Source organism: Xiphophorus couchianus, chromosome 16 (genome assembly GCF_001444195.1).
Source record: "Xiphophorus couchianus chromosome 16, X_couchianus-1.0, whole genome shotgun sequence".
NCBI classification, from domain to species: Eukaryota; Metazoa; Chordata; class Actinopteri; order Cyprinodontiformes; family Poeciliidae; genus Xiphophorus; species Xiphophorus couchianus.
This window is the reverse complement of record NC_040243.1, coordinates 2,673,266-2,685,737: the sequence shown is the minus strand read 5'-3', so window position 1 is coordinate 2,685,737 and position 12,472 is coordinate 2,673,266. Positions and strand designations below refer to the sequence as shown.

General features: G+C 42.5%; 1 protein-coding gene across 1 annotated transcript; it reads left to right on the top strand.

Annotated features, from left to right (window-relative positions):
- Positions 1–3,019: 3,019 nt before the first annotated feature.
- Positions 3,020–12,139, top strand: maptb (microtubule-associated protein tau b). Its single transcript, XM_028042945.1, has 11 exons — positions 3,020–3,356; positions 5,986–6,057; positions 6,735–7,538; positions 7,852–7,892; positions 7,968–8,025; positions 8,113–8,192; positions 9,620–9,766; positions 9,837–9,918; positions 10,085–10,194; positions 11,071–11,238; positions 11,309–12,139. Exons 1-11 carry the CDS (start codon positions 3,020–3,022, stop codon positions 11,339–11,341), a joined length of 1,932 nt encoding a protein of 643 aa, XP_027898746.1. The 3' UTR covers positions 11,342–12,139.
- Positions 12,140–12,472: the final 333 nt, after the last annotated feature.

Sequence of the window (12,472 nt, the reverse complement as noted above, 5' to 3'; positions counted from 1 at the left end):
TTATTCTGGACTTGAATGAAAAAAGCTTGAAAAATGAATCATCTTTTGTCAGCAATAAAAACAGGATAATTTTTAAACCACTTGTGTTTTTAGTTTAATACATCAATTAAAACCAGGCTTGCTGTACTTTAGAGTGCAAGTCAATGAGTAAATGTTGTCTTAGTTACCATGACAACAAAGCATGGAGAAAAAAAAGTCTTGCATATAGCATTTATTTTGTAAGTAGATTTTAATTCAAAAGTTAAATTTATTCTTTCTATTATACATTTGTATTTGATTCACTATACGGTTTAAAATGAACACATTTTAACACAGAAGTTTTGAATGGAAAGTAGTAGTTTGAAAAGAAAAGAAAAATTTGTGATCAGGCGGGCCGCAAAGATTCAGCTCAAGAGACACAAACGGCCCCCGGACCTACTTTGAACATCCTTGGCCTAAAATCAGATCTCCTCCTCCTCCTCACCGCTCTGTTTCCTGCTGAGAAAATCCAGCTCTTCACAGTTTCCTGCCGCCGTCCAGGCGCTGAGGAGCTCTGGGGAGAAGGTCAGCGGCAGTCGGACCCGTGAACCCGGTGGGCCGCGGCTAACATGGGCGTTCCGCTTGATTTATCTCCATGAACCCGAATGATCCGCTGGAACCAGGAAACAGGGAGGCTCAGCACCGCACCTCCAAGCTGGAGGCTCAAGGTCAAAAGTTTGGTCCAGAACCAGAACTGACCCGACAGTCGGAATAGGGTTTTACGGATTCAGATTCCCTCTCAGGTTTTGTATCTACTTGTCTTATTTGTCCTGCAGGATGTGATGTCACTGCACTTCCTGTGTCCCCAAATCTTCATCCAGAGATGAATATTCTGGTACCAATAATCCTTCATCACACTGTGGAATGCACTATTATTATTATTATTGCAGTGTTACTACACCCATAACAGTAACAGTACAGTATTACTACTGTAACGTTGCAGCATTACTTCAGTGTCTGCAGTTATTATAGTAATTTTCAGTTTTACAGTGTAACCATGAGTTGAATTTTTGATCGTTTTTGCACTTTATTCAACTTGTCAGATTTGTTTTCCTTACAGTAATATTGATATTACAGTGATACTCCTGAGGTATTACAGAGATATGAGTGTTATTGTGTTAATAATCTGTAATTACAGTGATATTACTTTTGTATTACAGTAATATTACTTTAGTATTACAGTAATTTTGCTGTGATATTCTGTATTTTGATGTAACCACCCAGCTCTTTACCCAATTACGTGGCCATCGTAGTTTTTGCACTTTATCGACTCTGTTTACGTCCCATTTTGTTCTGATAAACTGTATGATATTTTTGGACGTCTGGGCCCAGGTGAGTCCATTAGTCGATAAACTAACCCGACCCAGTTCTGGTCGGTCCTGAGAAAACTGGTAGTAACCATAGTAACCTTAGTCAGTAGGTGTCTAGAAAGAAACTCAGGATGAAAACTGCTTCTCTTCCTCCTTTTTTCTGAACTGTGTTCCTGTGCCTAACAATGTGAGTGATTATCAAGCTAATGACTGACTGACTGACTGATTGATTGATTGATTGATTGACTGATTAAAAGCTGCTGCATTTACTGTATAAACTTTCTGTTGTTCATGTCAGATTAAACTCCTTCTAATGATGTTTGAGAAGTGCTTGATTCGTTCACCTGAAACCGCAGCAACAATCAGGTGAGGTGGAGTTTATGCAAACTTTAAAACAACAGGGTCATTAATCTGAGATTATCTTATTAAGCCAATGAATAACACTGTAAAACACTCAATTTTACCAAGTATTTTAGTCTAGTTTCTAGTGCAAATATCTACAGTTGAAATGATACAAAACTAACTTATTCTTCATCTTATTTTAAGTCAAATGGATAAAAAAAATTATTAGTTTTACTGGCAGATTTTTTCACTTATAAAATGGGAAAAATATTTTGCTATAAGTGAAATAATCTGTAAGTGGAACTAGTACTTTTTTAAATCCATATTATGGAATTATTTACTAAAAACATGATTCTACACCTTGATAAAAAAGTTACATGTAAGTTAGTTTTCTCTCAATTTTAATCTTAATAATCAAGACATTTGCGCAAGAAACTATATAAAAACAACATCCCACGATTTTGTGTTTTTGCAGTGTAGCTTCAGTCTCTGGCAGCTAACCAATTACAAAACCTTAATTCATTTAAATTACCAAAATAACATTCAAATAAAAAACACTTTATTGATCCCAAAAGGGAAGGAAATGTTGTAACTCATATTGATTCAAATTCTTGAAAGAGTTTTTGTTATTATTACGCCACGTTACTATAGATACAATCAATCTCATCTCAAATTAAAAACTGGAGGCTAATTTATAATGCAAATTAGTTCAAAACTATGTTCTTGTCAGTGTAAGAAACAATTATTGAATGAAATAGATCAGGTATGTCCAAATGTTACACAGCAGCTCTGTTCCTCAGGGTAACACTGACACCTGGTGGACACAATCAGAATGCAGCTCGGTCTCCTGTTTTTACTGGGTCTCTGAAGTCACAGTGGAGAACAACAGACAGATGACGGGGTTACCATGACGATGCGACCGGTTGGACCTCAAAGTCTAAAACTATTCAGCAGAGAGAATCAATAAATAATCAGGAAATATATTCCAATATGTATATAAAAAAAAGTTATTTCAAGGTTCTCCAGTCGGCTGAAGGTTCTCCAATCGGCTGAAGGTTCTCCAATCGGCTGAAGGTTCTCCAGTCGGCTGAAGGTTCTCCAGTCGGCTGAAGGTTCTCCAATCGGCTGAAGGTTCTCCAGTCGGCTGAAGGTTCTCCAATCGGCTGACGGTTCTCCAGTCAGCTGAAGGTTCTCCAGTCGGCTGAACGTTCTCCAGTCGGCTGACGGTTCTCCAGTCTCTTGGGTTCCTGGTCCGAACTCGTCTACAGTTGTTCAGGACAGAAACGTGTCAGAGGAAATGGAATTGGTCCTTAGATGACATCACTTCCTCGGAAACATGTGCCTTAGTGATGCTGCGTGGTTGCCATGGTAACAGCGACCCCTCCCTTCTTCCTCGGAGCGGCAGCAGGGTGGAGCAGCAGACGGAACCGCAGCAGCAGCAGCAGCAGCAGGAGGTAAGGCCCGCACCTTTCTCCTCCATCTCTCCTCCATCTTCCTCCTGCTCAGCTGCTCCTCCTCGTCTTCCTCCTCCTCCTCCTCTTCCTCCGGGAGGTTCGGAGCTCCGCAGGCCGCAGCAGAGGAGGGGTGCTCGGCTCCGCTGCTGCTGCAGCCTTGCGGCTCTGCGCGCCGCAGGGAAGAGGTCGGTCAGGCGCAGACAGGAGGAGCCGCTGAAGAGATACCAAGAAGGTGAAACGAACCGAACCGGGCCGGACTTTATGTTTGACTGCTGCATCATAATGGAAACGGTTGTGAGCATGCTCAATGAGGCCTCCTCCGCCCATCAACTCCTCCACATGTTCTCCTGGTCCTCGGCCCGGAGTGGTTCGGTTCGGTTCGGATTCATTCTTATGAGACTGAGTCCGTCTGGTTCTGGACCCGGTACTTCATTGTAAGCATGCTGATTCAGGCAATAGGATAATCAGATCGGATCACGTGACTGGTACAGTTACACGGGCCAGGTACCGAGTTCAGAAAACCGGAAAGTCCGGACGAAACAGAACCGTGACCCTGTTTCTCTAGTCCGAATTAAATTAGGGTTCTGTTGTTTGTTGGAGCGGGTTGGGTATCAAACAGGGTCGGACCAGTTGGAAAATATTTGTGTGAAGTTCTGGAAACTAAATTCAAATTGAAATCTACGGATAAATCGATGGACCGATTCTGACGAACTGAACTGGGTCAGAGACACAGCAGGTTCTGATGTTTGGTTTTATGGGGCGCTTTTTGCAAAGTTACACAGTAAGAAATTTAGAGCAATATTTTTTATTTAGCCTGTCATAGAGAGAGAAAAAAACTATTTCATCAGTTTATTCATACATTTATAAACATCAAAGTTAAAAACTAAACATCCAAATAATTAAATGGTGAATTAAAGTAAATATTTAGTTTGCAAAACTAGATATCTTATGAATATTACCTAAATATGCAGCTTGCAGAGAATATAAACGCTGGGTCTTGAGGAATCGTTGCTCAACTTTTATTTTTGGGGGTTTTTTTAAATCATCGACTCTTTTCCAACGTGTTACTTGAAAACGCAGCAGTTTTAACAGATGTTTAGTGATGCCTTAAGTTTCTGTATCAAGATTCACTACTGCCAAGCCTAAAAACTTGCGGTTTACAGCGGCTGTCGAATTTTAACGCTTCTTATTTATTCATTCGTAAAACAAAGTTATTTATAAACAAATGAATCAATATATTGATTGGGTAAAAACGTTCTTAGCAGCTCTAAACGTGACCAACATGAACCGGAAGTGTTCTGGCTTGACCAAAGCCGTATGTTGATGCAGAAACTGTTGCTATAGAGACATGAATAAACATTTAGATAGCACCTAAAACTGCACGTCCTATTTTTCAAGCTGGACATGTCAAGAGCAAAAGAATCAATTATATATATAAGAAAACCCGCAAATGGAGCGAAGAATGAAGCTTTTCATTTCGGCCAGCGGCGGGATTTATATAGAGGTCCGTAAAACCCAGCTTTTATTTTGATATTCCACCTGCGCTTATCGGCAGGCTAATTTGCATAATAGCTAAATATTTTGCTAGCAACCTAAATATTTAGTTATTAAATTAAATATTTAGTTTGAAAATTAAATGCTTAGATAAGAAATTAAATGTTTAGTTTGGAACTAAATATTTAGTTAAAAAAATAAATACTTAATTTGGGGCTCAATATTTAGTTAGCAAAATGAATATGGAAAATGGAACTAAATATTTAGTTCTGAACTAAATATGAATTAGTTTGCAAACTATATATTTAAATTACCTTGTTAATACACAGGTATTATGTGACGTCACACATCCGTAACTGACAGCTATCTTGGCAGGCAGTTACTATGGCAACAATAAGCAAGCCACTAGTTCTCCCCTACTTCCTAACTTAAAAACAATATAGGTACATTAAAAATATTATTCAATTATACATTTTGAGTGTTCTACCCACCTCTGTGTGGTGCTAAGGTAAACATAAGTGATATTTACTGTAGTACTTACTGCCAAACTAGCAAAATAAGCTTAGTGAATGTAGCTTTTGTCTACAAGGTAAGACAGACATGTAGCCTACATGTATGTTACTACATGTACTTACGCTGCCAGTCACCAGAGCTTTCACACTCACACGAAAGGTCCGTACGTCCTTTACAAATCCGTTTCAACATTGATTGTATGCGTCCGTGGATTTCAGGCTGCGAAGCCCCTCCACGGTGTGCGCTCTTCATGTTCACTAACTATATCGTAGTGAGATCGGAGGCAGTTTGTCCACATCGTCGGACATATTTTCATTCCCCATCTCATACGGGTTGATTTCGACAGAAGTGAATGTGTCTTTGTCTCGAACACCGCAAAGAATGCCCACATATTTTTGCTGATCTCTAAGCCGTGAGTCCGCTACGCCATGCGCATGCGCTTGCCTACTGAGATGGTGCGGATCACTTTGGGTTCAGACTTGAGGTATAGAACTCACATTTATTATGGTTCATAATAAACAACTGTATTTATTATGATTCATAATAAATGTGCCATTCATATATTAGTAAATAAATAAATGACATATATTTATGAATATATGAGTGACATATAACTTCTTGATCAAGAAGCAACTTCCTTCCTCCTCCACCACATGAGGAGGAAGTTATTCATATATTCATAAATATATGAATAACATTATGACTGAAAAATAAACCTACTTTTTTTTCTATGGCAGGCTAAATAAGTCAAAAATATTGCTGTTCATTTTTTTACTGTGTAACTTTACAAAGTGCACCTCATATGCTTTGTCATGTCTCCGGGTTCCTCATAGTTTTCCACCTGTTCTCTGCAGGAGCGAAGATGGATGGAGACTCCGCCCCCGTCAATGATGGCCCCGCCCAGGAGCAGCGAAGCACGATGGGAGGTTTGTGAACAATAATCAATCGGGAGAACCAGAAGGTTTTAGTTCAAACTGAGCTCAATGTTTCAAGAACTGTTTCATGAACATGAACAGATTCCTATAGTTCTGTCCAACCATCTGAAGTTAGAAGTTAGACAGAACTGGGATCAGAACCATCTGTAAGAGAACCACAACAGCAGCAACTCCTCCTTTAACGTCTGACTCCTGTGAGACAGACTGAATAAAAAGTTAGGCTGCAAAAGCTTCCACATGAAGGTTTTCCTAATTCTTGAAGTTCCTACAGTTCCACATCTCAGAATGTCCTACGCCAGTGGTGAAAAAAGTGAGTATTCACTATGTTGGTGCTGAACTAGAAACTATTTTTTTCCCATTTGAATTGTATTGTCATCTGATGATAGGGAGATAAAAATAAAGAGAGAGAAAATAAAGTTCTCGGAGACAAAACAAAAATGGAAGATGCTATTGGGATGAAAAAAGCTTTGCAATGTAACTGACAGACAGTAGGGAATCTAATTTTTATCCAGCTGCAGGTTGCAGGTAAATCTAGAACGTTTCCAGAGGGAGAGAAGCGCCCCCTACAGACATAGATAAAAACCAGAGTGACTCGACTCATCTGTCATGTTGTTGGTTGTCTTTCACCTCCTGTTGTCTCCCCCTCTCGTCTCCTCCTCCTCTGTCAGACCTGGAATCTGTCGGGTTTCTGGAGAAACTCCCTAAAGGAAGCGCAGAGTTGCAGGAAGAGGGAGGAGAAGAGAGGATGGAGAGAAAACAGGAAGTGCTTCCTTCTGGAGACCCACAAGGAGCTGGTCAGGAGGAAAATGCAAAAACATGCAACCAGGTAGAGAAGAAAGAAGAGGGAGACATTATCCACACTGAGGATGAGGAGATCAAGAAGCAGCTTCCTTCCTCCTCCAGCATTTCTCCTCCACCACAGGAGGAGGAAGGTAGAGGAAAGGAGGAGAACAACGTAGAAGAACAGGATAAGATGTCAGGAGAGGAGGGTCCCTGTTCCTCCCCTGCATCTCCTCCAGGAGAGGCAGGACTTGATGATGATGATGATGATAAAGAGGAGGAGCAACTGGAAGGTGAGGTGGTGCTGTCAGCAGTGAAGGTGCAGGAGGAGTCCAAAGAGCTCTCAAATCTTAAAACAAGTGCCTCTTTTGAACCAGAACCTCCAGTAAAGGAGAGTCATTCAGAAGCTCCTGCAGAGGAGAACCAACCAGAAGCTCCTGCAGAGGAGAGTCATCCAGAAGCTCCTGCAGAGGAGAGAAATACAGAACTGCCTGAAGAAAAGAAGCAACCGGAACTTTCGGCACCTCCTTCCACAGCTGACGAGGAGCTCCCTGGCAACAAAACAAATGCTTCTCCTGTGGATCTTCCCTCTAAAACCTCAGCGTCTCCTGCAGGTGCTCTTCCAAAACGTAATGCAAAGGCCTCCTCTTCTCCTCTCAGAAGATCAGGCGTTCCTCCTCCCCTCAACAAAGGTCTGTCCTGCAGCGCCCCCTGCTGCACCTCTTGCTGTTGCAACCTTTCTTTTTGCTACAGCACCCCCTGCTTCTTCTTCTTTTTTCCCAATTCCTGCTCTCTTTTTACCTGCCTTGCTTGCACCTCCTTATCACCTATCCCCCTCATCACCTCCCTCCTCTGTGTCAGATTTCTGGACAGGCTCTCCCCCTGAAGGTGACACAGACTGATCACTTCCTCCTGACTGTCATGGAAACAGCCTCATCAATCAGAATCAGTGGCAGATATTTAACCGATGGATCATTGATGATGATGATGTTTTGTTCTCTTCAGGTAAAGCAGCTGTGAAGGCGACAGTTGATGAACCTGTGAAGGTAAATGATCAAAACACTAAATCTAGAGTCTGGGAGTAAAATTTGTCACCGTTAATATCTTCCTGGTGTTTTCAGGTCTCCAGGACAGCAGGGGGCAGCAGAGCCGCAAAGATGATCTCAGCCAAGAGTACAGGTAAACCACATTAACTGAACCAGTGTAATTAGTGAAACCACCAAAACCAGTGGCCACAAATCCACCTGTGTACCACATGTGTGTCAGAGTCCATGGACGGCGTCAACAGTCCAGGAAGTCGCTCACCTGCCAGCAGATCATCCACCCCCAACCGAGATGTGAAAAAGGTCAGGGCACCTGAACATATGACTCATCCAAACTGGTTTAGACCAATTTTGCTTTAATGAGCCAAAGCTTTGGGAGAAGACAACCAAAGCTTTGGGAGAAGACCATTATTGAGTCCAGAACAGGTGGACACAGACCTCCTATTGAGTGGCAGCTGTAACATCGTAGAGGTGTTTAATTGGCCCTGGGATCCTGGGTACATATGTTGTTTGCATCTTCAGCCCATAGTAGATTCTCCCATGGCAAATTGACCACAGAGATCTGGATGGATCAAAGGGCTAGAGTTTATTGATCTCAACTGAAAAAGTTGACTAGGAAAAGGGAAGACCTCACTGAGACGAGGGGGCAGGATACCCTCCTAGAGGCAAGCCTGATGTGGTTAGGAGGGTCTTGAATAGTGCCTGACCTAATTATCTGTGTCATGATTTGGGTAGTGGGGCTGGACCCAGTCTGAAGACACTTAAGTAATCCCCCTCCACACCGGCATACCACCTGTAGGGAGGAAGTTTGATGGCAGCATAATCTGGTTGAAGGCATTTAAGACATCATCGCATTGGAGGGAAATGAGCTGGAGGCATTGTGTATGACTTAAGGTACCCATATACTCAGATGTACTTTGGTCCAAGGAGGTCTGAACTTATTTGAGGAGGTACACTTGACTTCTGCAGACAGTGTGCAGAATACACACAGTACGCCTGAGTATTTAAGTACCTTAAGCATTACCAACCAGATATAGGAAGACTTAACTCCACACACCGCTTGGAGTCTGGAACCCATCTCCTGGAAAGGGTCTGGGTTCTTTCATACTCCAAAGTTGCCCATTAATGCAGGTGTTGGGTGGGTGTGGGAATCCTTGCAAGCTTGATGCCTGGGTTTTGGAGAGGTGACTGTGACAACTTAATGCCTCTTTGTGGCATCAAGTTGCAAGAAGGAAAGTTCAGACTATTAACTGTGTGGCTTACCCAGAATTCCTCGAGTTTCTGAATGATGTCCTGGAAAGAATGGCATCTAAGGATCCTGCTGTGCTCCTTGAGGAACATCATTGCCCATTTGGCGAATGATGTAGATACCAGGAGGGGTGTGATTGAAACAACTTCTTTGACCTCAATCTGAGCAAGGGTTTGCTATTAGACTTCTACAAAAAAGGCATGTCTACAACAAACACCATGTTTGAACTCCCGCCTCGTCTGCCTCAATAGTTGTGTCCCTGGGCAAGACACTTCATAAGCCTTACCTTGTCAGAAACAAGCCAGAAACAAGAGGCAGACTTGCCTCTGTCGGGGGAGTGAATGTGTATAGCACTGTGTGTTCCTCTGGACTTGATAAAGTGCTACACAAGTACAGGCCATTTACCATTTTTACCATGCTGAACTGGTTTATGGTGTTTCTACTAGTTGGTTAAACTAGTTGTATTGGCACTGTCCTGCAGGTGGCTGTTGTCCGGACCCCTCCCAGGTCTCCTGGTTCTGCCCGTGGCCGAACACCTTCCACCTCCCATCCTATGCCTGACCTTAGCAGTGTGAAGTCCAAAGTGGGATCCACAGAGAACCTGAAGCACTCACCGGGAGGGGGAAAGGTAACATCTGTTTCTGTGTGTATCTCTGAAAGCCTGGTCAGGGCTGACCCCCACAACTGTCCATCTGCAGATTCAAATTGTCCACAAGAAGCTGGATTTAAGTAACGTGACATCAAAGTGCGGTTCTAAGGAAAACCTCCGCCACAAACCAGGTAAGACATGTAAACGCTCTGACTGCAGATTGCTTTCTAAAAGGGATTATTAACAATAAACTCACCTGTTCATCATGTTTATCAACTTTATATGTATAATGTTACATCTTCGCATGTGCTGTGTGTGACAGACTGTGTGAAGCTCCACAACTTTTCTGCTCCTTAGGTGGAGGGAAGGTGGAGATCAAGTCTGAGAAGGTGGATTTCAAAACTGTTCAGTCCAAAGTTGGTTCTATGGAAAATGTCACCCACATTCCAGGAGGAGGGAAGAAGAAGGTGCTTTCTAGCGTCATGCTAATAAGACACTAATGAAATCCATTGATCTCCTTGTTTTAAAATACCGCTTATCGTTTTATTAAATGTTTTTGAAGTAAGAGGCAAAACTGGAGACTTCATTAGTGGGAGTTCAAAAGATCCATTAGGCAACAAGATGTCTTTTAAGACCAGCAGGCAAGATGTAGCAAAACCAGCAAGCCTCCGGACATACAGAGCAGGTCATGAAGGTCAAGGGTTATTCCTCCAATTAGCCTGTTTATCAAATTCACACGGCACCAAATGCAAAACAAATGTCAACTTTGTCATAGCAGTCTGATCTGCCCAATTCCGATTTTTTCACTATTGCGTCACTCCTGGTTCAGAGTTTCAACCAATGATTCACAAAAGACGATTGCTATTATTTGTGTTTTCGTTTTTCCTAACGTCCTAAATTTGGCCATGACTTTATAACAATACGGTCAACTCCAATTGCTCAAGAAGTTACAAACATTGATCCATAGATGGCAGCATCCATTATTACTACTGTAAACAGTGCACTGCTGACTTTACCAGTGTCATTGCGGTTGCACTTAACTAGTAGCATCTTCATTGGCACAGTACTCTACCTGGCTTTATCTTCAGCAAGTCCACTTGTCCTTGTCATCAGTAGGTATAGTCTAACAGTTTGATGAGTTTCCAGACCAATCAGGCGAGTTTTCAAGGCCACAGAACCCAGGCTGATCTGTTTCCAACTATATCATCATAAGATCAAGTGAAGCAAGTTTCTCATTGAGATCCAAAGATGTGCTCCAAACTGTAAAGATTTTACTCTGTTCCAGTGAACGGTTCTGATTTTACTCGACTGATCATAATTTATTCTGGTGGGTTATCTCACAGATTGAGAGTCACAAGCTGATGTTCAGAGAGAATGCTAAAGCTCGGACTGACCATGGTGCTGAAATCGTCGTTCAGGAGGACTCCTCCCCCCGTCGCCTTAGCAACACTTCCTCCCGTGGAAGCCTCAATGCTGATGAAGCTCCGCCCCTAGATACTCTGGCTGATCAGGTGAGGCTCACCTTTTCGAAAATCTTTTAAAAATCTGGTAATGTGTTAATAACCAGCCTCCTCCTGTCAGGTGTCTGCATCCCTCGCCAAACAAGGCCTGTGATTGGACCAGCTCTGTGCCTGCAACTCCCCCACCTTCTTTGTTACCAAGGAAACCAACAGACTGCAGAAACAAAATATTTCTAACTTCATCTTATGAAGACACGCTGTGATTGGGGAGACTTTATGAATCAGAGTGAACCGCAGCCAGTCAGAGTTCAGCCAGCCAGGTGACTCAGGTAGTCTCTGTTCCCTCCATCTTCACCTGGTTTTACCTGTTCCTGCCACTGCCTCAGGTGTCACCTGAGGTGTTCGTTTGAAGCATGCTTCATGATGCAGACCCCAGGTGACCAATAGAGGCAATATGGAGACCAAATGTTAGATTCAGATGATCAACAAGACCTTCAGCAGAGTCAGGCAGAGAAGATCAGAGGAATTATCCCAGATTTTAGGATGAATTCATGGAAACTGGGACATATTTGCCTTTTAAATCAGATTGACCTCAGACACGTTCAGAGTCGACCCTTTTATAAAGAAAGATCATGAAGGTAACATCCATGATCCAAGGAAAACCAGAGATTAGGACCTGAAAAGAATCACTGCTGGTGTCCAGAGCAAATTAGCTGCTCCTCCCAATCAGGTGACTCTGATAAATTCTCTCCAATCACAGATGACCTCTCACTGATGTCATCTCTCTTAGCCAATTTACAATCCTCTCAGTTTTGAACGTGACTGTGCAGTTGCCCCCCCCCCAAATAATTACCCAGAATGCCGTTTGATACCAGGTGCCAAACCGCTGCTCTGTCTGTGCCTGTCAGCTGTCCAAGTGCTTTGAAACAATAAAGTTTCCCTTAGCTCAAAATGTCTGTGGTTGATTTGTTGAGGGGACGCACCACCTGGTGGTGGAACAGGGACTACTTTGGACTCATTGCAAGGTTCAATCCTGGGACCCCATCCTATTTAATATCTACATGTTCCTGCTAGTAAGATTAGGTATCATAGCTACGTTGATGATACACAGCTCTACATTATGATGTCAACAGGTGATTCCAAATCAACACCATAACGTTCTCCAGCTGAACAGAAAGAAAAGTTTTTGTCTTTGGACCAAAAAAGGAGCCATCAAGAGTCAGCTTCAGTTATTACAGCTAGAAAGCAGCTATCTGAAATCTGGGTGAGTAATGAGACTCTGACC

Excerpts from the sequence above, each read along its gene's own strand:
- maptb (XM_028042945.1), top strand. The coding sequence starts at position 3,020 with ATGCTGCGTGGTTGCCATGGTAACAGCGACCCCTCCCTTCTTCCTCGG. Across the intron at positions 9,767-9,836 it reads ACTCACCGGGAGGGGGAAAG|ATTCAAATTGTCCACAAGAA; the intron begins GTAACATCTGTT and ends GTCCATCTGCAG. Across the intron at positions 9,919-10,084 it reads AAACCTCCGCCACAAACCAG|GTGGAGGGAAGGTGGAGATC; the intron begins GTAAGACATGTA and ends TCTGCTCCTTAG.